The 26,022-nt window shown below is 53.8% G+C and overlaps 3 protein-coding genes across 11 annotated transcripts in view; 1 reads left to right on the top strand and 2 right to left on the bottom strand.

Annotated features, from left to right (window-relative positions):
- The window catches only part of ATP5MF (ATP synthase membrane subunit f), a 616,357-nt gene that overhangs the window by 84,603 nt on the left and 505,732 nt on the right, over positions 1 to 26,022 (bottom strand). The window lies entirely within an intron of this gene.
- Positions 4,528 to 21,720, bottom strand: TMEM130 (transmembrane protein 130). Its single transcript, XM_049639321.1, has 8 exons — positions 21,617 to 21,720; positions 15,442 to 15,747; positions 13,694 to 13,853; positions 10,844 to 11,010; positions 10,131 to 10,215; positions 8,811 to 9,013; positions 6,245 to 6,357; positions 4,528 to 5,886 (listed from the first exon to the last, which is right to left on the bottom strand). Exons 1-8 carry the CDS (start codon positions 21,699 to 21,701, stop codon positions 5,698 to 5,700), a joined length of 1,308 nt encoding a protein of 435 aa, XP_049495278.1. The 5' UTR covers positions 21,702 to 21,720; the 3' UTR covers positions 4,528 to 5,697.
- TRRAP (transformation/transcription domain associated protein) overlaps positions 25,176 to 26,022 on the top strand; it is a 114,088-nt gene continuing 113,241 nt past the window's right edge. For 7 of the 9 annotated variants that reach the window (XM_049639249.1, XM_049639246.1, XM_049639248.1 and 4 more), the window contains exon 1: positions 25,496 to 25,848. The gene's annotated coding sequence lies outside the window, so the exon portion shown is untranslated. The other 2 variants (XM_049639240.1, XM_049639241.1) reach the window with 2 other exon arrangements.

The raw sequence follows: 26,022 nt of genomic DNA, 5'->3' as shown, positions 1-26,022 counted from the left end.
CAGATCTCCACTTCTGCAGCCCCCTCCCTGCCTCAGCTGCAGTTAGGTTATTTCTGTGGCTGGAGCTGTTGGCTCGCGCTGACCTGTGGACACCTCAGAAAGGCTATTAGGGAAGGAAAAGATGATGCAGAACAAAGGGGGTCCCCTCTTCCTGAGTCCCAGGAATGCCTCTGTCTTGGAAGGGGCTGAATGCTCTGGAAGCTGATTCCCGGGTAGGCTGCTCCAATTGTGTGAGTGTGAGTATGCACATGTGTGTGGCGTGTGCCTGTGTGTTCGTGCATATTCACAGCTGTGCACGCGTCTGCAGTTGACAGAGCTGCCAGGACCCACACCATCTGTGTCCTTTGTGTCCCCTGCTGTGGCACCTGCCAGCCACCACTGGAAGGAGGAAACTGCGCGAAGCATGGCTGGGTGGGGCTGCCACCTGCTGGCCACACTGGGCACTGCAGGTGGACCTCAGGCTAGTGTGGGTGGCCCCGCCTCGTCTCCCGGGTCAGATGCTCAGGGCAACAGCCAGAAGAAAATAAAGTCCCCCCTGTTGCCCCCGCGCCCTTAGGACCTCTCTAGGGGGCCTGATAGCCTTCTTAGTACCATGAGCCTCTCTCCAGTTCAATCAAACCCTCAGAATAAAGTTTTTAAAAACTTAATATAAAATAATAGGAATTCCAAGGAAACTACACTGAAATACAGTTATCAAAATAGTGATTGTAATATATGTCCTTAGTGAAATAAGACCCAGCAGCAGGTCTACCAGCAAATGTAATTTTGAAGACGTGGCCAGCATAGAGGACATTTGGGGAGACCCGCAACAATTGAAATGTTTTGTGAAAACACTTGTGATTTCTATGGAAGGCAAAGCCATGGGAACTGCTGATGGCACTGCCTAGATTTGTGGTGGATGGAAACGCCACGATTTGATTAAAGGTTTGTGATGTTGGAGATGCAGTTTCTCCCATCCGAGCTTGCAAATTCGCTCCATGGATCCCTTGGGGGTCGGGCACCCCAGGGTAAAAGCCCCTGGCCCAAACCCTGCCTGGTGGCCCCAGCTCCTCCCCAGCCCCCTGGCCAGATGCCAAGCAGGTCCCCTCCAAACTCACCCCTTCAGCCCCTGCCACACCATCCACAGCCTGGCTGCCTCCCTGCTCCCACCCTCTGATCCCCTTGTTCAACACAGAACGAGGCATCATGCTCAGAAGCCAGCCCAGTGGCTTCCTGCTCTGATGGCCGACAAAGAACAGAACCAATTTCTGAAATGCTGTCACATGAGGCAGCTCTAGGTCCTCTAGGCAGAGAAGAACCACCCCCTCCTGCCCCCCGCAACTGATAACGGTCCCTCTTTCCAGGATACAGGCAGGGAGACCTCTGAATCCTGTCACCTGGACATCACCCCAAGACCCAAACAGAGGCTTCCAGACCATTTGTCCTTCTGGACCATCTGGGGAGAGATACTGAGTCCTATCCTTAGAATCTTCTCTTTCCTACATTCCGGACATTGTGAAGCCACAAAAGGGGGAAGGGCATTTTTCCTCCCTTCCCGGTGATACTTAATGAACCCCTGCTGCGTGTTGGGCACTGTCCTAGGTGCTGGAACTACAGACAGTAAATGCAGTAGTCCCAAGGCCCTTCCTTCCTGGAGTTTTTGTTCTGTGGAGGGAGGCAGGCTAAACAAATAAATTAGTAAAACGAACAGTATGCTCTAGGGTGATCTGTGCTCTCGGGAGTGGGGAATACGAGGTACAGGAGGCAGGGAGTGCGGGGGTCAGCCTCACTGAGCAGATGGTACTGAGCAGGAGGGAGCCCTGTGCCTGTGTAGGGAAGAGCATCTGGCAGGGGGACAGGCAAAGCAAAGCCCCGAGGAAGGCAGAACAGCAGGGGGGTGAGGGCAGGGAGGCCAAAGGGCCAGGTCCTGCTACCCTACGGGCCGCCGGTAGGACTCTGAGCTGGGAGACACCGAGGGGTTTGGGTGGACGAGGACAGTTGGTGCAGTTGCGCGCGCAGGCTTGGGGCAGAGTGAGGAGTGGGGCCCTGCAGCGGGGAGGCCTCCGCCAGGGCGGGGGAAGCGGTCGGGCGCCAGACCGGACCCGTTGGCTGGGCGGGTGGGCACGCAGCGGGAGACGGAGCTGCCAAGCGGACACGGGGAAGGGCATCGGTTTCCTGTGGCTGCGGAAACACATCCCACAACCCGGGTGGCTTAAAACAACAGAAATCTATTTTCCCTCCAAAATCCCCTCCCCCCACGTCTCATTGCGCAACCGCAACCGTATTTGGAGATGAGGCCTTTAAAGAGGGAAGTGGGCAGAGACCGCATAACAATCCAGGGGCACCTTGAAGACCCGCCTTGCTCAGGGTGAGGAGACAGCCTGCAAAGTATACAGCTCTGCCTCTCGGCCCAGCGTGCACCCGACAGCCTGCGTACCCCCAAAGTTTGCAGGCCGAATGTTTTCCTCCCGAGTCGGACCGCAGCTGTGTGCATCTTCAGTTGGCAAAGTTACCCCTCCCTCTACCGCTCCATTTTTCTCCTGCATTTCTGTCCCAGTGGTTCTTTCTAGCTCTTTCATGTGGGTGACTATTTGTTTTTGTTTTGTTTTTATTCTTTTTTTATGTTTTATTTATTTTTGAGAGAGAGAGAGGCAGCACGAGCAGGGGAGGGGCAGAGAGAGAGGGAGACACAGAATCTGAAGCAGGTTCTGTGCTGTCAGCACAGGGCCCGACGCGGGGCTCGAACCCGCAGTTTGCGAGATCATGACCTGAGCCGAAGTTGCACGCTTAACCGACTGAGTGACCCAGGTGCCCGTTTTTTTTTTTTTTTTTTTTTTTAACTGTCTTAACTTCTGTAAGACTAACACTGGAGCACCCCAGTTTTTACAGATACAGATCTCCTTCTGTAGCACAAACAACCCCTTCTGAATTCCTCTGGGTGGAGTTTAGGTGTCTTAATCCTGGGTTCTCTTGAAGGCGCGTGCAGGGACAGAAGCTGTATATATCCCAGCAGGGAGTGGTTCTAAATGACGTGTGACACGTAGCCCTCATCTGTTGGGAGCACACTAAAATAACTCAAGGCAAGAACAGCCCCCTCTCTCCCCCAGCTTTCTCCAAGGTCTTGTTTGATCCTCGGACGTTATCCAAGGCACAGGGGTCCCCCACAACACACTCAGGTCCCTTCTCATCCCGAGGCCTGACATACCGACCCCGGGTCGGGGGGCAGAGCAAAGGTGTAGGTGGCAGCATCCGCCCCATATGCCAATGATGCTGAAGCCTGACAGAGTTCCCCCCATGACTTGGCTCATTAAACGTGGGGCTTCCCAGAGTGGGACAGCCACGGTGGGGTTGGGGTTCATTCCTACCCATGTCCAGCTTGGGGCTTGGGGCACACCCGCTGGCTGGGTTGGGTGGTGAGGGTGGTGGGAGAACAGAGGTAATTAAGAAAAAAGCCCAGGGGCACCTGGGTGACTCAGTCAGTTGAATGCTCAGCTCTCGATTTCAGCTGAGGTCATGATCCCAGGGTTGTGGGTTCAAGTCCTGCATCAGGCTCTGCACTGAGTGTGGAACTTGCTTGAGATTCTCTCCATCTCTCTCTTTCCCCCTCTCTCTCCCTGTGCCCCTCTACCCTGCTCACTCTGTCTCAAAAAAGGAAGGGGGGGTGCCTGGGTGGCTCAGTCGGTAAAGGGCCCGACTTTGGCTCAGGTCATGACCTCGTGGTTCTTGAGTTCGAGCACCGCATCAGGCTCCGTGCTGATAGCTCAGAGCCTGGAGCCTGCTCCAGATTCTGTGTCTCCCTCTCTTTCTCTGTCCCTCCCCTGTTCATGCTCTCTCTCTCTCTCTCAAAAATAAATAAATGTTAAAAAAATTTTTTTTTATAAAGCCCAAACCTCTTCTGGAAGAAAAGGAGCTTAGGAAGAAGCGGACTCGGAGTGTGCAACTCAAAGTGTGGTCCTTGGACCAGCAACATCAGCGGTATCTCGAATCTTGTTAGAAACCTAGAATCCCAGGCCCTACTCGTGACCTCCCGGATGAAAGTCTGTGGCTTAGCAAGACCTCTGGTGATTCTCAGGCACATCCAAGTTCAAGAAGCCCTGCAGGGACCAGAGGCGCTCACACTCGATGGGGCACCAGGACTCCCGCGGGCCTGTGGGGACACAGGTGGCTGCCCCTGGCAGGTGCGGACTCAGGTGGGAGTGGGGCCCAAGGCTCTGCGTTTCCAAGTCCCCTGAGCGCAGCCTTCCTCCCCACTCCATCTAGCATCTGCTCGTCTGCTCGGAGCCTCAAACCTGGCTGCATGTTGGAGTCACAGGGGGAGAAGGAGGAGGTGGAACCGGACCCGCCTCCACAAGACCCGCCTCAGAGTCCTGGTGGCTGTTTAAGGAAGACTAGTCAGCACGACTGACCGGTCCCCGACACCCCAGACAGCAGCTCCGTCCACACCTGCCAGAGAACACAGAGGGGATGCCCTGCTGCCACAAGGCCCAACCCCCTCCCCGCCGCCCCCCCCCCCTGCACAGAAAAGAAAGGGACTCTGGCTGCCTGGCATATGCTTGGCTATTTGAGAACACACAAGCTTTATTCAGCAATAATGGCAGTATTTCATGAGAATGAGCTGGAAACAGCAGGAGTGCTGTTGTCTGCACAAAGTCTGACAGCAAAGATTACGGCAACGGGGTTTTGCCCCCGCAGCCCTGGCCCTGCCCCAAACAGGGCCCACTGACTCCAGGCTCCTGCGAGGCTGTGCTGGGGCCTCATTGCGGCCTCTTTCTACACCTGCACCTGCCCTCTCCTCGTGCTCTCCCTCCGCGGGCCACTGCCCAGCCCCCTCGGGCTCCCTCTAGTCCTGCCTCCTCCTTCCCAAGGCCACGCAAGAACACCGTCTCCCACAGTGAACCCACGTCCCCACCGGCGTGCTCCTCCTTTGCTGTGAGGCCTCTTCCTCACTGGATGAAGGCGCTATTTTGAAAGCACTTCGCACTCACCAAGCGTTAGCCCTGCCCGCACCCAACCCAACAGCAAGCAGGCAGGAAACGGGACCCAGGAGCCACAGGGACAGTGCACAAAGGGAGGGACCGGGACGAGGAGCTGTGGGGGCCAAATGGAAAAAGTCAGATGTCATTTTGGTTCGAATTCAGGACCCAGAGAACATTAACTGATACACAGGAAATCATCTGAGATGCCTGTGTGACGCATGTTGTGTGTTTGTGTGTGTGTGTGTGTGTGTGCGCGTGTGCACGCATGCACTTGTCTCCGTACATACGACCTTTTGTGACGTAGCCTTAACCATTGGTGACCATCCACCTGGTTCTCTGACCTGGGCAGGGCCATCTGGGGGAGGGAAGCCCGAACCGCAGACGGACGGCCAAAGTGCCGACATGGGAAGGATGGGTGAGGGGCAGCCAGGCACGCCTGGGAGAGAGGAGGGACCCCGTCAAGTGTTGGGGGTCCTGCTTGGGGATCTTCAAAGGCAAGGGGGTGGGGTGGGGCTGACTGAGAGGGGCTTACAGCAGAGGCTGGACTGTACAGATGGGCTGATGGCAGGGGTGTGGGGCTGAGGTGGGGGGGGGGCTCGTGGCGGCAGCTGGAACTACGGATGGATGGCCAGCAGGGTGGACAGCCCCGCGCACATGAACCCCTCTCCTCGGTGGCACGCGCCACCCTGTCTGAAGCGCCCAGCGGGCAGTCAGTTAGCGCTGAGACGGGACTGGGGGCTGCTCACACAGTGTAAGTTTTGACAGATTTGTAGAGGGGCGGCAGGAGCCCATGGTTCTCGCGGACAACTTCCAGGTACTCAGATGGAGTCTCCAGCAGGAAGGGCCCACAGCACATCTGGCAGCAGCACCTGACCCCAGCGGGCGGCTCCGGGTTCTTGTCAGACATGGGGGAAAAGTCAAAATCAGCCACCTATGGTGAACAAAACCCCATGGGTCAATCACCCGCCTGCCGGACCCCCTTCAGGTGGCCTTATGAGCTCAGCTGCCTGGAGACACACAGTGCTTTCCCTGTGCCTTTGGCTTTTCTGCTCTCTGGGCCTCCCCGTGGTGGCTGCCCTCTCCCTTACCAGGGGCACAGCTGCTAGGCAAGGGGTGAGCACAGGAGTTAAGTCACATGGGAAAGAGCCAACTCAACTTGGCCCAGTCTGAGCGCCTCTTGGGCACATCCTCCCCAGCCCCAGGACCTCACTCTGACATCCAGACCCCCTCCGGGTCCCGTTCTCCAGCCGGAGCCTGGTGACCCGGCCTCCACCCCCCTGAATACCCACCTCCACCATGTCCTTCTGATGAGCGGCATTCCGCAAGGTCATGTACATGATGAAGGCCAGCATCATGGTGATAAGTGTGGCGCACGGGAAAGCAAAGACAGCCGGCTGGATGCCTGGGAGTGAGAGAGGATGAGGTCATGGGTCTGGGGAGTTGGTGGAGAAGGCTCGCTCTCAGACCACAATGGGGCATAGGACAGTCAAACCCCACAGGAGCTATCTTTTCCTTATGTACATGCATTGAGAATCTCATCTAGGATTCTACAAAAACCAAGCTGGGTGTGTGAGGGCGTTAAAATATGTCCACATGGGGCACCAGGGTGGCTCAATCCGTTAAGCATCCAACTCTTCATTTTGGCTCAGGTCATGATCCCATGGTTCCTGAGTTCGAGCCCTATATAGGGCTCTGTGCTGACAGGGCGGAGCCTGCTCAGGATTCTTTCTCCTTCTCTCTCTGCCCATCCCCCACTCACACACGCATATGCACACACATGCGCTCTCTCAAAATAAGTAAATAAACTCTGGGGCGCCCGCATGGCTCAGTCGGTTAAGCGTCCGACTTTGGCTCAGGTCATGATCTCACGGTTTGTGAGTTCGAGCCCCATGTCAGGCTCTGTGCTGACAGCTCACAGCCTGGAGCCTGCTTTAGATTCTATGTCTCCCTCTCTTTGCCCCTCCCATGCTCATGCTCTGTCTCTCAATAATAAATATGCGCTAAAAATTTTTTTAAATAAATAAACTTTATTTTTTTTAAAGTTTATTTATTTAGAGAGAGACAGAGACAGTGTGAGTTGGGGAGGAGCAGAAAGAGACAGAAAATCCCAAGCAGGTTCTGTGCTGCCAACGCAGAGCCTGACGCGGGGCTCGAACCCACAAAGCCGTGACATCGTGACCCGAGCTGAAACCAAGAGCCTGATGCTTTATCAACTGAGCCACTCAGGTGCCCCAATAAATAAACTTTAAAAAATAAAAATAACACGTGTCCACATATTACTTGACAGTCACTTTCAAGAGGTGTACCCTGAGTGTGGGCTGGACTCAATGGCTTGCTCCTACCGAACAGCACAGGACAGGAATGACGACTTCCCAGTCCAGGCCATAAAAGACACCGCAGCTGCCTCCTTGCTCTCTTGGGTGATGTGCACTGGGGTTGGGAAGCCATGCTGTGAGGACACCCAAGCAGCCTCGTGACTTGTTGTTGCTTTCTCCCCTCCACCAGCCCTGGGCTCACTCACTGACCCTCCTGTCAGGAAACTGCACGGGGGAGCAGGAACAACCCAGTGTCTGCAGTTAGGCGGTCCTGGGTTCGAACCCCAGCTCTGACCAAGCTCTCTGATGCTAACACTGACCCATGAGGCTGCTTCGGGGACGCCACGAAGTGAGGGGCATGAATGTGTCAGGTGCACGGCAGGTGATCAGCAAGTATGGGTTCCCCTCACTCCTCCCCGACCCTGCCCCTTGGTATAGATGCCACAGTAAGGCATGAGGCTGTGCTTTCCAAGAAAAGGCAGCACTGATTACCCAGAATGCTATCTTCTCTGCACAATTCAGGGGGAGCCCAGGCACTCCGTGCCCAGGAGATCTGGGGGAGGCAGTGCCCAAGACCTCTGACGATGGCCACAGGTCACAGAGTCTCTCCACAAGGCCAGCCAGGGCCCAGAGTGGAGCACGGCATCTGCCCAATGGCTCAGACAGGGACTGGGGAGACTGGAGGGGACAGTGGCAGCATCCGGGGCACTTGCCGGGCTGACCGTGGGGGCAAGTGCGGCCGGCAAGGTTTTTTGTGTACCCTAGAGGCTGGGACCTGGGTGGGCACCTGAAAGACCCTTCCTCAGGGTTCTGGCATCCACTTTCTCCTGTCTGTAAGGAAGTGCTTTTCTGGGGTCACGGAAGAGCCCCCCTGGAAAAGAAGGGTAGAACTTCACGCCGCCATTGGCCAATCCTGTGACTATAAGCCAGTGGCTGGGCCTGATATGACTCGGAGAAGAGCATTCGTTGCAGGGGAGACGGCCAGGGATCCTTACAAATGACAGGAACCTTTGTGAGTACCTCCCACTCCCCAGGAGAACCACAACATCCTGAGGGTCTGAGGCTACCACTGGGGACGCTGGTTTTAATGGTGGCAACAGCGGCAGGATCGGGGAGATGGTGGAGGAGGGAGGCTCGTGATCGTGGTGGCTTATTTAGGGGAGCAGCATTCATGATGGGGACAGCGTGGCATTGGTAACATGTGGGAAGGACACGGTGGCGAGAGTGATGGCGGCAAGAGAGAGACAAAGCCGGGTTGGTGCTGGGCAGCATGGATCAATGGCACGTGGTCCAGACGGTGGGCATCCCAACTGGTGTGGGGGAGGGGAGGGGACTGCCGGCAGCAGCGAGGGTGGTGGTGGTCGAACCGCGGGGTGCTCTGGCCCTGGTGTTTGGGGGAGGTACAGGCACGGGCCAGGAGGTTCAGCGATGACTGTCACGTTGGTGGGTCAGCTGGAGGGAGCATACTGGTGGCGGTGGCAGGCTTGACTGTGTGTTGCGGCCTGGGTGGCACGGGAGCAGAGGACGAGGGGTCACTTACTGGAAGGCCACACCTGGATCCTGTGGTACTGATGCGTCTTGCTGATGACATTCTCGGCCCGGATGCTGAAGCAGTAGTCCCCGGGATCCCTGAAGGTGTGGGTCAGGTTGTAGGCCGTGCTGGCCACGGACACCGGGTGGCATTCCCCTTCTTCCAGCGGGAGGCACTCGGGCTTGAGACGCCAGCACACGGTCAGGGGAGGGCTGCGGGGAAATGGGGGTGTCTTTTCAGAAATGGCTCCGCAAAAGGGGCGCCTGGGTGGCTCGATCGACTTTTGGTTCGCGTTCAGGTCATGATCTCGTGGTTTGTGGGTTCGAGCCCCACGTCAGGCTGACAGTGCAGAGCCCGCTCGGGATTCTCTCTCTCTCGCCCTCTCTCTCTTTCTCTCCCCCACCCCCCAAAATAAATAAAATAAAAAGTTAAAAATACGGCTCAGCAAGGAATGGGAGCACAGACCAAGTCTGAGAAAGGCCAGGCAGCCGTGAACTTCAGTGTACTTTTCAGGACAGAACACCTAGCTGTCCTCTAGGGGGTCCTTCCTCTTTACACCTTCCAGACAAGGGAACATGACGGTACAGGTACATAAGATGGTCCCAGAGCCCAAGAGGATGCCAGGCTTAGTGAAGCAAACGGGGACAGGCTGGTAAAACACCCCCCCCCCGCCCCCTCAACCATCACATCTGCCGAGTCCGAGTAGCTCCCACCCCATTCTTCAAGGACCAAGCCCCTGCCCCCAAAGCTCCCGGAAAGCTCCAAAGACCAACTCCAGCCCCATGGCGCATCTTCCTCGTTCCTTGGTCACTTTGCTTGCTCCCCATCTAGACCTGCTTCCCGCCGTCATGTCCGGGGGTTAAGGGACAAGGGTCCTCAGAGGGCTGGGGCCCGGCCGCTGACCTCTGCAGCTCCGTCCACCCTTGTGCAGAGAACATGTCCAGCTTCTCTGTCGCTTACTACAAACTCGGCCCGAGGCTGTTCTTGCTGACGGCCAGGCCAGTTCCTACCCGGGACGGTCTCCTTTCTGAGGCCATGGAAGCAGACCGAAGCCACATACAGAGGGCTTTTCACACGGCTGCTTCCACACCTGCCTTTGCCTCAACACCCACACCGCAGACAGCTCTAAAGGGCCCGTGCTCCCTCCCCGGGACCTCGGGTGTGGAGCCCTGCCCGCAGCTCCTCCATGGCTGCAGGGCAAGGTGGCATAAGCCTTCCCCGGCCCCTAAACCTGGGGCCCCTCAGGAGATGGAGCAGGCTCAGGGTCACCCATGGGAGAGTATGGGCAGGGCAATGCGTCACCCGCTGTCCACCGTGGGGTTCACTCACCTCCCCAGGAAGTTCAAGGTCACTGTCATCTTTTGGAAGGTCTGAATTAGGGTGGGCCCCAAGACCTGGATGCCTCGAAGGGTTTCTGAAAGGCAGAGAGGGGCCCCGTTAGACCCGGAGACTGAGGACAGCTGTCTCAGCGCTCCCACAGCTCGGGGCCGTGTGACCACCGCCTTGTCCTCCCCCAGGCTCTCCCTTCCAAGGGCAGGTGGGAGGTCTGTCCCGGGCGTGCTTGGGTCCTGCCTCCCCAACAGCAGCAGGTTCCAGAGCCCGCTCAGAGTGAGGACACTGGAGGAAGCAGGCGGAGCTCTGGGAACCAGGACCAAGGGCTGGCTCGGTGTCAGTGCCCCTCCCCCATCGCCTGGGCACCGTGGGGAAAGCACCGGGCCCATTAGCCTGCCCGGCAGCACACAGAGAAATCTGCCACAGGGGCCCAAGCGCTCCCTCTTGCCAGAGTCGGGGAGAGGCGGGTTGGGGTCTGGTGGCCACGTGACCTCCTCTGTGGCCTTCAGTGCCCTCTTAGAAGCGGGGATGATGACAGACCACGCAGAGGGGATGCCAGGGGAACAAGAACAGGGGGTGCACAGCCAAGCCCAATCTGGGGCCCGACCAGAGCCCCTCTGATCTGCGCCTGATCCAACCTTGGAAGGAGTGGTGCCCAGGGCTGCCCAAGGGGCCACGTGCTCAACCTGCACCAGCCCCCAGGGACCCACCCTGCAGCTTCAGGGAGGCAGAGAAGTCTCCTGTCTTCTGCAGAACACCCTTCCCGGCATCCTGCGTTGCCTGTTCCCACTCTGCCACCACCTTGAGCTTCACAGTGAAGGTCCCAATGATCGAATAGTTGTAGTAGACCACTGCATCTTCAGTCACCATCTGGGTGCTGTAAGGTGGCAGGAGGGAGACAACGGAAGTGACTCACGTGACCTCTCAGAGTCAGGGGTGTCTGCAGGGTGACAAGCTCAGCCCCCAATGCCTTGTGAGAAAACCACTGGTCATCATAGCAGCAGCCCCCAGAGCCACCAGGACGCAAGGTCAGCTGTGCTTGGGTCAAGTGGCTGCCTGTCATCCTCGTGCTTGTAAGTGACAGGTAGGAGAACTCCCAGCAACAAGTGCCTGTCACCTGCCAGGAAGTGCTCTGCCCCCTTCAGCCAGGAATCTAAAAGAGGCCCTGCATTAGAGACAAGGACAATCCTGGGAGGGAAAAAATATGAACTTTGGAGTTAAGACATACTTGGCTCTAAATCTCAATTCTAGATGTCTTATGTATAGAAATGTAAGCCTTACTTTTCTCATTGTAATAGAGAATCATACCTCCATATAAAGTATATAAATTCCTGCAATTACCTGAATTACTTCAAAAGGAAGTCTAATAACAATAAAGAAAATCTTTGTGTTGATTTCTCAATGCTCTTTATATATGAAGTTTAACAAACCTTTACCTATTTTCCAAATATTTTCTCCCAGTTTAACCTTGTCTTTTGGTTTGATTTACTTCTTTCATACTCAGATATTAAATCTAGTGATGCCAAATCTAGCATTTTTTTCCTTTATAGTGTCTGCCTGTTTTTATTCTTACAAAATGCTTTCCCCGCTGCCAAGTCATCCAATTGCAGGGGATCATCTACATTTCAATCTAGTCCTGGCTCATTATGTGTACTTTGTAATCTATCTGGAATTGCTCTTGTTAAGGATCAGATTGTTTTTCTTCTAAATAGTTAACCCACTGTCCTAGTAACATTTATTAAATAAGTAATATGTCTTTACTCACTGGCTAGAAATACCACTGTTATCATATACTAGATGTGCATTTAAACTTTGATTTGTGTCTGCCTTTTCCATTCTGTTCTACTGAACACACTTTTGTGATTTGTAGTTTTTAAAATACATTTATGTATTTCTAATTGTACTCCCCAACCCCATTCATCATTATTCTGCTTTGATGATCTTTTTTTTCCTTCTGACAATATTCAGAAATTCTCTCTTAAAAGTCTTTTTGAGGTTCTAGGTATAATCTGTGGTTTTATCCACAGAAATCCTACAATTTTAGGTTAAGTTCATTCTCTCAGCTTTTACAGTTTATAACTATTGTGAAAGATTTTTTCCATTGCCATCATATGGAAAGGCTATGATTTTTGTTTTGTAAGCACCCATATTACTAAAATCTCTTTTTAGTTCTAAGATTTTTTTAGTTGGGTCTCTTGTGTTTTCTAGGCCATCTGTGTGTGATGTTTTTGTCTCCTGCTTTACAATATTTATATCCCATTTCTTTTTCTTGTTTTATTTCATTGGCTAGTAAGAATGTTCAAATATAGTAACAATAGTAAATAAAGCATTTAATATTAAAAGAAATGCCCCTAATTAATATAGATGCTGTCCCCTGGTTTGAGACAGATGTTCTAGATGTCCTTTATGTTCTAAAACCACATATATGTTTATAACCATATATGTTTTTATATACATACACACGTATATATACATTTGTGTATACGAATATATGTACGTGTGTGTATATGTGTGTATTTACGCGCCAAATTTAGATGCACTGTAGAAGCTTTGTCACATTCCAGAAATTATACTTATTGGAATATTTATTGGATTTGCATCAAGCTTACAGGATAACTGGAAGGAAATGGGCATCTTTACAATATTAAGATTCAGCATCCTGGTCCTGGACATGATGTACATATGCATCTACTCAAATCTTTGATACCTCTTGGCACACCCTATTGTTTTCTTCACACGGGATCTTGCCCATTTCCAGGTAAGTGTGTTCCTGTGTTTGTTTTATGAACTATTTTTGCTATAATTAGGAGGAGTCCCCACTTTGCTCTCTAATTCATTACTGTACATAAGAAAGCATGCTGGGCCTCTAAGTCTCGTGGGGGTGAGGAGTGGTGCGTGAGAAAGATTACTAAGCCTTCGATGAACTTGGAAAATTGGTCTGTTTCTCTGCCAGACTGAAAAATATCATAAGGAACGCCAAGAAGTGAAAGGCGGAAAAATATGGAATAGAGTGGGAAGGACCATCAGCCCGGGACTTGACGGGACCTAAGTGGAGTGAGGGGTCTCCACGGGGCACTCACCCTCACATGAGCTCAGGGTATCTGGGGGCTGGCTGCTGGAGCTGCTGGAGCTCAGTGCTTGACCCACTTCCTGACCTGCCTCCTCCAGCCTGGCTTGTTTGGAGAGGAGAAGTCAGGAGAAATGAAGCTATAACACCCGAGTTCTAACACATGCGTATAATCTCACACGCCATCACCCAGGTATGTCCTTCCGGAGTCAAATGGAGAAAAATTCTACTCTGACCTTTCTTAAAAGGCTGTCTGGAGGCACCAATGACCTCCTCTACTAGGTTGCAGGCACCTAGAAGGCAGGTCCTGTGACTAACTCACCACTGGTCCCCACACACCCTGAGCTTGATACAGAGCAGGTGTTGAAGGAATGTTTGGAGAGAGAGAGAGAATGGGCAGGTGAAGGTCAGAGAGTACAGAGCACTCTGCATGGGACAATGGGGCCACCACCCATAGGCCAAAACTTTGGGGCATCAAGAGGGAAGAGCATACCCATCTCCGAAGTCCCAGTTGTAGAGAAATGAGGCGGTCTTGAAGAAGTTGCTCGGGTCATGGAGGAGGAAGGAAACTTTAAGGACTGTCTTGGTGAGGTAAGAGCTGGGCCAGGGCAGGGAGGTGTTCTGGGAGACAACGAGGTTCCCCACGAGGAGCTCTGGGAGAGAGACCGAAGGTGGGTGAGTCCACCAAGGGAAGGGGAAGGCGGAGCCAGGGAGTGACCTCACATGCTAGCTGGCAGGACAGCCTCTCCCTGCCCTGCCCTTCTGGCTGTCAGGGCTGGGTGGTGGCAGGAGAGGACGCTGCGGGTCCCTGAACACAGAGGCGCACGCCCCCCACATCATTGCCTCTGCTGCACGGACACTGGTGCAGACTCATGGCACACATCACATGCTCAGCGTTGCTCCTGCACCCCTTTCGCCAGGATCCTGAACTTTCTTAGCACAAAAGATGCCCAGGACCAGAAGGAAATGCGTAGGCTTTGAAAGAAGTTTTTGAGAGATATTTCAAATTATTAGAGTCTAGAAAAAAAATGAGCATGTCTACTGATGGGCTCTGTACCCAGTATGCTGGGCTGGGTAAGGACCACCGTTCTGTGTCTCTGTCTGTAAAAAAAAAAAAATTTAGGTACTCATTTTTTTTCAACCCAAAAGCAGAAAGTAAGGTGTGCCTGATAAAGCTCATTTGGAAAATGCAGAAAAGTAGAATGAAAACAAAAGAGACTGCCTATCATTAGGGCACCTGGGTGGCTCAGTTGGTTAAGTCTCCGACTTTGGCTTAAGTCATGATCTCACATTTTGTGAGTTCAGTTGAGCCCCACGTTGGGCCATGATCTCACGGTTTGTGAGACAGTCAAGCCTCACATTGGGATCTCTGCTGTCAGTGCAGAGCCTGCTTCGGATCCTGTCTCCATCTCTCTCTGTCCCTCCCCCACTGGTGCAAGCTCGCTCTCTCTCTCTCTCTCTCTCTCTCTCTCTCAAAAATATAAACATTTAAGTAAAAAATAAAAAAAGAAACTGCCTATCATTCAAACACAACTATTGTTGATGTTTTGAAGAACTGCAAAGCATTTGTGCCTACGTTAATAGCTGGGGTATTACGTACACATGCATATATTAAACAGTTGATCAAATTGGCTATAGAAGTTTGCGCTTTGCTTTTTAAAATCTAATACCCACGAGTATTCTCCAGAACATTATCAGTTGTTTGGAAAGATCATTGTTATTCGTTATACAAATTATATCCATATACTTAGCTAGTTCCCTTACGGCTGTATGCTTAGTTTGGCTAATGTTTTCTTCCGTTATTAGATATTACACACACCCCTGCCAGGAACATTTTTGTGCACAAAGCATTACCCAAATGGAAATGCATTTCCTGAAGACAAATATACTCCAAGAGAGCAGGGCCTTTTTGGAAGGAGAGAGCAGTGGTGGGGTAGGAAGGTGGGAGGAATGAGAACCGACAGGCCAAAAGCTGAAACAGTGCGTAACCATTGATACATATGAATCAGCTGCTCTCCAGAGGGCTGTGTTAATGTATGTACCCCTAGGAGCAACATTTGCTTTCAGTGTCCCTTGCAGCACAACCCTGCCAGCAGTGGGTATTGCCATTTTCTGATCCTCTGTTAACAAACACAGAAGGGACCATGAGTCTACTTTGGGTTTATGTGATTACTGACCAGGCTGGATGTTTTCCTCTGCCCCACATTTGAAGGCAAAGTAGCAAACAGAAAAGGTCCTCACCTGTGATGGGGAGGACAAGGAGGCTCCTCGCCACGGGCTGGCACATCCAGCAGTCGGCAGCGGTGACCCAGACGGAGACAGGGAAGTCCCCGGGCACGTTCCCCACGGCACGGATGGTGGAGCTGAAAGCCTCGTCAGTCTTCCCCGTGAGCAGCAGCGGGGTATGGATCCAGTGGAAGCGGTAGACGCGGGTGTTGGAGGGCAGGACCAGGCTGCCATTTTCGTTGGCCACCAGGCTGGCTGTGATGGTCACCTCCGCCCCTGTGGTGGCAGGGCCATCAGTGGTGAGGCGGAGTTCATATAGCCCTGGAAGCCCAGAGACAAAGACCATTTCAGGAGAGGTGTGACAAGGAACCCCACTGTCCCTGTCTGGGCTGGCTACAAGTGGAGACACTGAGGCCCAGGCAGCTCAAGTGACTTGCCCAAGGGTCATACGGCTAGTTCATTGTCCAGCCCAACTGACTCCATATATTTTCTTTTTATGCCAGCCAAGCAGGGCCTTCCAGAACACAGGCCTGACCCGGCCAGACTTATTTCTCAGCTGTGAAAATAACTGCCAATGTATGTCACAGGAGGGATTAGCTGCCAAAAAATGCCCTCTATTACCTGGTCTTTTGGACCAGACGACACGTCAAACAAAACTCCAATCTGAAACACAAAGCTGAGTCTGGACCCTGTAAGAGTCCTAACGCCTAGTGACAGAACAAGCCTTGGGACAAAGGTCCACTTTGATTCGAGCCAAGCCCTCTTCCATCGTGGTCGGTTTCTGAATCTGTAAAGGAAGAGGTTCTAGATCCGCACTGGCCACGCGTGGCTGTCTGAGTTTCGACTAAAGTGAAACAAAAGTCAAAGCCCACGTTCTCAGTCACGGTAGCCTCATTTCAAGCGCTCAACAGCCACGTGTGGCTAAGGGTCGCCATATTGGCACAGATACAGAATATCTTCATTATCACAGATGGTCTGACTGGACTGCATTGTTCCAAGCAACCTCTGGGATTTCTGCTGGGGACAATGCAGCAACTGTGTGACACCAGCAGTTGACTCCTTGGGGGACTTGAAATGAAATCCTGAGGATGCAGCTCTTACGGGGAACCTGGGAATTAGTCTTGCAGGATCCCAGCAGAGAACAGGGCCTTGAGCATATGGGACAAAGGTTGGGTAAGAGGGCTTTTAAGTAACACTCCCTTCCCAACTACCACATTGAAGGGAAGACTGCTTGTAAACTGAAAATAGAGAAAATTAAAAATTAAAAAATTTTATTAAAAATTAAAATAATTGGGGTACCTGGGTGGCTCAGTCAGTTAAGCATCCGAGTCTTGGTTTCGGCTCAGGTCATGATCTCACAGTTCATGAGTTCAAGCCCCGCATCAGGCTCTGCGCTGACAGTGTGGATCCTGCTTGGGATTCTCTCTCTTCCTCTCTCTCTCTCTGCCCCTCCCCTGCTCTCTCTCTCAAAATAAATAAATAAACTTAAAAAATTAAAATAACCAGTAACAATCACTGTTACCAAATTTGGGCATGTCCTACTTAAAAAAAAAAAAAATTATGCTCGTACTTTGGAATTACATGTTCCACTGTTTCCAATTCTGTATCATGGGCATTTTCCGAAGTCATTATTCTTTGATTGCTTTACATAGCCGCACAACATTTTGTCATACAAACAAGGTAAGATTTTTAAAATAAGGTTTCTTTCCATCATAAAAGTAATACATACGTACGTGTAAAGAATAGTAGACGTGTCCCATTATCCTACCTCCTAAGGACAACAGTTACAACCATACTGCTGTCCTCATGTCTGTTTTTGACGCACAGGAGTTTTTAAATTTTTTAAAATTTATTAAAAAAAATTTTTTTTAGTTTATTTATTTGAGAGAGACAGCTTGAGCAGGGGAGGGGGCAGAGAAAGAGAGAGGGAGAGAGAGAATCCCAAGCAGGTTCCGCACGTTAGCACAGAGCCCGATGTGGGACTCGAACATGCGGGAACACGCGGGGCTCAAACTCTTAAAATCGTGAGATCATGACCTGAGCCCAAACTGAGAGTTGGATGCTTAACTGACTGAGCTACCCAGGTGCCCCTAGAAGTTTTTAATTTATTTTAATTGAGACATAATCACACTCTGCACACAATTTTGAATTATTTTCTCATGTGTCATGTCCGTGGTTGCACTAATGTGAATTTCACTATTGGCATGAGAATCCATCAAGCAGGCGTATCTTTTTTTTTTCTTTTTTCAAGTAAACTCAACCCCCAGCATGGGGCTCGGACTCATGAGATCGAGTCTCATGCCCTACTGACTGAGCCAGTCAGGAGCCCCAAGCTTGTGTAGTTTGATTCACAGAACCCTTCCCTCTTGTCAATAGCATTACTGCTGTGTCTTAGTGACTATTTTCCTGTCATTTGTAAATTTCCTCTATAGGTGAGATTTCTGAAGGGCTCCAGGTTCGAGAGCGTCCAGCCTACGACAGCATACGCCTCACCAGAAGAAGTGATGCAGAAGGAAGGCTGGAGGGGCTGCAAGGCTCACTCTGCTCATTTATTTCACTCACTCCCACCCACCTTCCTGGCCTCACGCACCTGCTCTCCTGGCTTTAAGCACCTCCTGAAAGAAACCAAGTAACAGACCTACTTTCTGGGCTCCAGACCTGCACTGAGCAAAAGAGTAGCTACTAGCCACAGGTAATTAAGCTTAACTTAATTTGATTACTTAAAACTAACCAATACTAAAAATTCAGTTCCTCGGTTGCACTAGCCACATTTCAAGTGCTTCATAGCCAGGGGTGGTTAGTAGCTACTCTTCTGGACAGCACGGACGTAGAATATTTCCTTCATCACAATGTTCCGTTGGAAGGTGCTGGCTCTAGACCCTCTGGAGTTCTCCCCTCCCCATTTTCTGCCATTGCTCTCTGTTGGGCCTGGAGGGACCAGCTGTCCCAGGAATCTACCCTAGGGCCTTGTTACTACCCCTTCCAGCCAGGCACATTTGCTTCCCCTTCATCACTACTAGCATTGCTGAAGGCCAGCATTACTGGCTTCATCCTTGGCCCTGGCCCTCGGCCTCCAGTCCTTCCCCATCTCAGCATCATCCCTCCCACCCCCACCAACAACCTTCCTCCATGCTGATGTGTTCATGGACCAGCTTCAGTGTGGAGTCCAAATTCACATCTTGGCACATCCATGCTGGGGCCGGCCGCTTTAACTCTTACAGCTTCTCCCCCATGTTCTGTCCTTCCTAGCCTCGGGGTCTTTGCACATGCTGTCCTCACTGCCCTTCTCCACCTACATGTCAGGGGATATAACCTCTTCCAGGAAGCCTTCCCTCAACCCCTCACCCCCTCAGTGCTCTCTGAACAGCTTGAGCACTCAGTGGTCCCAACCCTCCTGAGTTGGGATGAAGGTTTCTTTGTCTCCTTTGGCAGGTGCACCACAAGCTCGAGGGTAGGGGTTATCCTCATCTCCCCATGTGCCTAACAAAGTGCTTGGCACATAGTAGGTGTTCAACACTGCTGCTGACCATGGCACCTGGAGAGAAGAGTGTGGCTGAGGGACCAGCCCACCTAGCAGTGCCCCAGGAGAACATTCACCCAGGTGGTACTGACTGAGCCCTTTGCCTTGTGCCCCACAAGTGCTGGGAAGGACCCAGAAGTACAGAACACACTTCCTGCCCTCAGGGAGCTCATGAGAGACCCGCTAGACTCAGCAAATCTGGGACAAGAGCGAGTGTGGGTCCTCAGTGGCATCCCATTTGCCTTGTGGCCGCACTACCTGCCCCCACCAGGGACTCCTGCTCCAGCCTTTCCCCTCATCCATGTCACATATTCCCTGTTCTGAATCCCCTTCCCCAGAGCCATATTTTGGACTGTACGCTCATTTGGACTGGCACTGAAAACGGGACCTGTGGTGTCTTAATCCCAAAGAGTTCCAGATGCTATGGCAGAAATTCCTGCAAGAAAATACAGTGTGTATTTTACACTGAGGGAAAGGAGTGCATTGAGGTCCCCGTGGAACTACCTGGAGTCACCAAGCAGATCTGTACCCACCACCCCCTCCCCTGGGCTGAGTTCTCTTCTCCCTCCCTTTGGCTGCCAGGCTTCACAGAAAGACCATCTCCTCCCTTCTCCCTCTTGCTCCAGCCCCCACCCCCCCACCCCAGGCGAGGAGTGTGGGCCAGAGCGAGGCTGGCAGGTGGCAGGGACATGCGGCTGCATGCTAATGGCCATCCAGCATCTGCAACGAGACTGGAGACAGGCGCATGTCAGCGCTACGCAGATCCGTTGCCAGGGGAATAGAACTCACTAGAGAGCAGACTGGCTGGGAGGAGGGATGGGTGGGGGCGGGGAAGGGCTGTGGCTACAGACACTGGCCCAGCTCCTAAGAGCCCCCACACCTGTCCAGACACAAGGAGGCTCCAAGGACATTTTTTCTCAAGCTTTTTTTTTTTTTTTTAAAGCAGATGTTTCACGCCCCTGGTGATGCTGCTCCTCTCTGTCAGAGCTCTCAGAAGGGCGCAGGGCATCCAAGTGGACCGTGAAGGCTGTGCCACTTGTGGCTGATGGAACCAAGCCCGAGTCCTATTGCCCTCCCCATCTAAACCCATCTTTTCAGGTTGGGGAGCCCAGGCGACATGGCCTTGGAGTACAGAACAGCTAAGGGAGGGGCTGAGGGGGCTCCACGGGTGCACTGAGTGACCCAGAGCTGAAAGGGTCAAAGCACAAAGTGAAGTGGCCACTGCCAGGAAGCCTGACCCACAGAAGCAACACTCACTCACTAGCAGGTCCCCAGGGCTTCCACTTGGAGCGCATTTTCCCTGACGACACAGCATGTGGGAACCTGGAACGTTCTAGAAAATGGCTACGTCAGTTCTTTCACACTGCCCATGTAGGTAGCCTCAAACACTTCCCAGGGTACGTCTGAAATCTGAACATAACCTGGAATTAACGAATGATCCAGGACAAGGACTCTGGCCTATGCCTCTCATGTGGGAGGCACCTGGTGTGGGCTGACCCAAACCCCAGGAAGAATGGAAAGGGCTTCCAAGTCTCTCTGCTTTTCCTGTGGGAGAAGGTATGCTCCCCAACCTCATTCCCGGCTCTCTGGCTCACATCACGAATAGGCCAGGCTGGAAACCACACATGATCTCCAAAAAATTAATTTACCTTTTCTTTTTTTTTTTTTTTAGAATTTTGGCCACCATTGATCACTTCTGAACACAGGTAAACCCAATGGACAGGAGACCCCGTCTCTCTGTGAATTTCCAGGAGGGAAGCAGGTAATCCTGACCAAACATAATTCCCACAAAATTCTATTTTCATCCCTAAGATGCAGGTTTTTATTTTACCTTGGGGCTTTTCTTTCACAATTTTGATTAAATCTCTTCCTCTTTCTACCATTATTGGAAGGGGGCGCGTAATGAAAAAATGTTGGATATTTAACACAAGCACATCCCCAGAGCTGTCCACATCCCACCTGTCCCCCAACAACTCTCCAATCCGGGTCCTTTTGTTGTCACCAAAATGTGGCAGAAAGGTTAATGCTGGCCTTCCGGCGGTGGGGTTGGGGGGAGCACCCAGCAGAACCTGTCAGCTTGGGGTCCATTTTGGAAACCATTCCAAAGACGAAATGGCAGACTGGCCTCTTGGACTCTAAAATCGCAACCTCGCCAAAGTCTTCCTCGAGCGGGGATGGGGGGGGGGGGGGTGGGTACCTCTCCAGATAAGGCGACATTTAAAGGCGCTGCTCCGGGGCAACCTGCCCGCGCTCCCTGGGGGGCTGTGGCGTGATGACCGACCCGCACACTCCCGGTGTCCCCGCATCGTCCTCCTCACCGCTCCCCCCCCCGCCCCAGCGGCTGCGAGGTCCCCAGCCATCGCCCCGGATGCACCGGCCACCGCGCGCGGTTCCCAGGGCAGGGGCGATCCGGAGGTGGCAGCGGGAACCGAGGAGCACGGGGAGACCCCTCGAGTGCCGGGACGACGTCTGGGGAGAAGGATGGAGGGAGAGATGAGAGGGCTTCGAGGGGCCGGCTGGCCACGCTCTCCTCCGCAGCGCGCTGCGGAGGTCTCCCGGGAGGAAGGAGGCGCGCGCAGAGCGCACGGCGCCACCTCCGCGGCCGCGGCTGGCGGCTGGAGCGCCCGCCGGAGACCGCTCCGAGGCCCAGCGGAGGGCGCGGCGCCTTACCTGCGGCCACCCCAGCCGGGGCCAAGGGCAGGAGGCAGGCGAGCCAGAGGACGCGGCTGAGGCGCGGCCAGAGGGCCGGGGTCATGGCTGCGCCGGGAGCCGCAGGAGCGCCGAGGGGACGCGGCAGGCTCGGCGGCGGCCGCTCCTCGGGGCGCGCGGGGCGGGCTGCGCGGGGAGATGCGGGCGCGGCGCTCGCTCGTCCTCGCCTCGCGACGCTGTGTCGCTGCGCGCCGCCGCCGCCCACAGCCAGCCGCGCCGACCCCGGCCCGCGTCAGCCGCGCCGCGCCCCCTCCCCGCGTCCCTCCCTCCTCTCGCCGCACCCCCTTCGGTCCGCACGAGCCCGAGCCCCCGCCTCCCCGAGTCCGCGCTCCCGTCGCCTGCGCCGCCTCCCCCTCCCCTCCCCTCTTCTCCCTCTACTCCTCTCCTCCCCACGATCCTCCCCACGATCCTCCCCTCCTCTCAGCGCCCCGCGTCCGCGCCCGCCGGCTCTGACTCAGCGTCCCCTGAGGCGCGCGCACCGCTGCAAAGCCGCGCGCAGGCCCCTTTCGGTTCTTCTCCAGGTGCCATTTTCCCTCTTGACGCACACGATTTGGAGATGCGGCTCCTCGTTCACTTGGAGCTCTCACTGTGTGCCAGGCGCTGGGAGAAGGGCCTGCAAACGCCTCATATCCTCCCGGAGAGAGGGGCTCAGGTGCCCACCCTGAGACATGACGTTCCTCTCTGTGCTTGCTGTAAAATGGGCTCGTGCTCACACCAGGGCCCTAGCTGTCACTGAGGGCCTTGTGACACTCAGAGAACTGCAAGGAGGAGTGACCAGGCCCCTCCTTGGACACGCCTTGGCCTAGGCAGGCGCTTCCACCTGCCTTAACGGAGCGGAACATGTCTTTCCTTCTGGAAGGTGGCTCTGCCTGGCTGGCCTTCAAGACTGGACGCTGGTTACCAGGATCCCTGTCTCAGCTCTGCCTTTGCTTTCCTCTGTACTTGGGCAAGGGATCCCACCCAGAGGGGGTGGGGGTGGGGGTTGGATGGCCCCTCTGGCCTGGTGGGCACTGATGGGCCACTACTTGAATTGCAGCATGGGAGTGAAGGCACCTATAGGTATGGCCTCTGTCTCTGTGACAGCTGTGGTCCCCACTGAGGATGGGCCCGCTGGCCACACTGCCATCTCACCTTGATGGAGGGGGAACAGATTGGAGTGAGCTCTCCTTCCCCCATAAAGTTAAAAATGCTAGTAGGTGTCACTCCACAGAAGCATCAGTCACCAGCATGGGGACAGTACCAGGCCTAGGAACCGGGAGACTTTGGATCCTTCCTGAGAGTTATGTGACCTTGGGAAAGTCACTTCCTCTCAGTGCCTCACTTTCCTTTTCTTGAAAACGGAAATACTCCCTATGACATATGTTGCCAGGATTAAATGAGTTAATGCTTAGAACAGTGCTTTGGACATTGCACTCAATCAGTGTTGGCTGTCATCATTAGAATTGCTTACAGACCTGGGAAAGTTGTGCTTGTCCATCAGGAACTGAGAAGAAAATTGTGCTTGGAAAAAAAAGTTTGTTAAGGTTAGAAACTGAGATTCAGATATTTAACTATTTAACATTATTCAAAGATCTGGTTATTAGTTTCTTTTAAAACAAACTAAATGCAGGGGCTCCAAGCTGGCTCAGTGGGTAGAGTGTATGACTCTTGACCTTAGGGTTGTTAAGTTTGAGCCCCATGTTGGGTGTAGAGAGTATTTAAAAATAAAGTCTTTAAAAATCTTTTTAAATATATGAACTAAATGCAGAAAACAAAATAATAAGATTTTTTTATGTGTATCTGTATTGCATTGAATGTTACAGTAGTCACACATAGTCGTATCTATGTCACAGAAGCCAAATGCAAGGCCACCCTGAAACTGATACTCAGACTGTGAGGCTATTGGGGGAAAATACCGTATTATGAGACAGTGAATGAGAGGTGGAAGGAACAGTGGTTTTCTTATATTGGATCTTAAGAAGATTCTCTCTGAGGAGGTAACATTTGAGCTCGTCAAGGATGACAAAGAGCCAGCTTTGTGCCTCTGAGGCACAAAGGTGGGCATGATGCATAGTAAGGCAGGCCACCGTGGCTAGAATATGAAGAATGAGGTTGGGAGGTACATAGGGCCAGGGAATGAAGATGAACTGAAAAGACTTTGGAGGGTTTTAAGCAGAGGTGGCATGGATCTAATTTACCTGATAGGGATAGAGTTGACACTGTCTCTGACCTCTAATTCAGGGAAGAGACAAGAAAAGAGATAAAAATCATTACAGTATTTTGGGTACCTTGCTAGGAGAAGCTGGGGCCATGGGAAGTGTAGGGATTTAGCCAATGTTAGAGCTAGGCTTAACTATAGGTCTCTAGCCTGTGCAATGCATCTGAAACTTATCAAAAGATGTCTACCCTCTGCTTTTTTCTCTACCCCCTTCCCACCAAACAATATTAAACAACAAGTGTTTGCACACTGATTTCAGCTCTCAGATTATTCAACCTTCCCCAACTTTGGACTGACTACTTTTGGGGGTGGGGAGTGATTTTGGCTGCAACTTTTTCCACAGTGGAAAAGGTGTTCTGACCCATTTTATTTCTCCCAGGGTAGAAATAAGTGACACCAAATGCATCCACTTAAAATTCCAGCACTTCAATAGAGGATTGTTCTTGGGTAGCAACGTTAAACAAGCAAGGAGCATGCTTCTGAATAGGGCTTCAGGATTTCTTGCAGGCATTACAAGCTGTCTTTATTACGAGGTGTGAAATGTATCTGTCTGGGAAGGGGATACAAAGACTTTGGTAATTTAGCGATTACAGGTCCTGGAAGTGGTGGAGAGTAGTCATCACTTTAATGCTCTGTCCACCTAACCATGGGTTACCAGGAGCAGTTCACTATTCAACCACTATCCTAGATGGAGTCGTAGGTGAGGCCCAACAATACTTTTCCCTTCTAAGGCCCCTTGGTCCAGCCCACGCCATCTCACCTGGGCATCAGGGCGTTATGCCCCACTCCCCTTCCTTCTCATCACTGCTCTATCCTGGTCCAGAGACATATGCCCGCCAGGTATGAGGTGACAGAGATCCTCTGCGCGGTCCAGCCTCTGGGTGATGTAGCCGCAGAACAAATGATCAGGCCGACAATCTCCGAGCAGAACACCAGGGCTTTCCTTGTTTTCCAGCCTTCGCCTTTCCAAGGCCACTGCTTGCCTCCACCTTTCCACTGGGTTAAGAACTACCCCAGAAAAGGAAGGAGGTGGGGGAGAAAACCCCGCCCCACTGCCACGTTCAATTCAGGGATGGACTCTTCCCGGGCCTGACCGCCGCCTCCTAAAGAAGCCCCTTGGGGGCCCACCGCCCTGCAGCAGCCCCCGATGTCCCTACCCTACCCTCTCCGGGCCTGGCTCCTTGAAGTCAGATTTAGGGCAGCAGGAGCCCAAAGACTCCCGCCACCTGCCTGCCCACTTCAACCTTGCCGGCGGCCCCGCCCACGCAGGCGGAGGTTTAAAGGGCCGGGCGGGCCCACCCGGGCGCAACGCCCCTCCCTGCTCCCGCCGCCTGCCCAGGCCGCACCCACTTGGGGGCGGCGCGCCCGGGCCTATTTCACCCGCGGCGGGCGCGGCCGCTTTAAGCGGGGGCGGGACTGCACGGCGGCTGTGGCTGAGAGGGCTTCGCTGGGGGTCGCGGGCTGGAGCTGCAGGAGGCCGGCCGCCGAGGTGAGGGTAATCGCGGGCAGGCGCAGGCAGGCGAGGGAGGGCAGCGGAACGGCCCCAGGAGGCTCGCGCTGCTGCCCGGACCAGTGCGGCGGGGACCCGGCGTGGGGAGGCCTGTGCGGCGGCTCCGCGGAGCGACAGAGGTAGGCTCCGTACGCCGGGTCCCCCTAGGTCCCCCCCCCCCAGCCCCCACCGGGGTCCAGCCCGGGAGGCGGGGGCCGGCGGCCGCCCTGTAGCCTCCGGCTGCCTGGCGGCGCTGGGGAGCTCTGGGAGGCGGACGGCTAGCGGAGCGGGAATTGGCCCTCGGCGCTCGCCGTAGCACGGCTTGGAGGGCGGACGCTGGGTGCCCGGGGACGACGACAAAAGGAGGGAAGCGGAGAGCCGTTTGAGACCGGGAAGAGAGAGCGTGAGGTTGGGGCCCCGTTCCCCCGGGGGCGCCCCGGGCCAGCCTGGCACCTCCCGGCCTCCACGCAGGCCCCTGGCTCGTCCGGTCCGGCGCGGAGAGCGAAGGTAGCGGCGACGACAGCGCCCCCTCTGGTCCGGCGGCGCCGCCTCAGTCGCGGCGCGGCGCGGCGCGGCGGGGCGGGGCGGCCGGGCCGTTTGTCTGTGCGCGGGCGCGGCGCCGGCTCCGGCCTTCCCACCTGGGCCGGGACGCGGGCTTCCGTCGGGCCCATGGCCGGCGGC

The sequence above is a fragment of the Panthera uncia genome, chromosome E3, assembly GCF_023721935.1.
Source record: "Panthera uncia isolate 11264 chromosome E3, Puncia_PCG_1.0, whole genome shotgun sequence".
Taxonomy (NCBI): domain Eukaryota; kingdom Metazoa; phylum Chordata; class Mammalia; order Carnivora; family Felidae; genus Panthera; species Panthera uncia.
The sequence above is the reverse complement of the archived record's forward strand: the minus strand, read 5'-3'. Positions and strand labels throughout refer to the sequence as shown.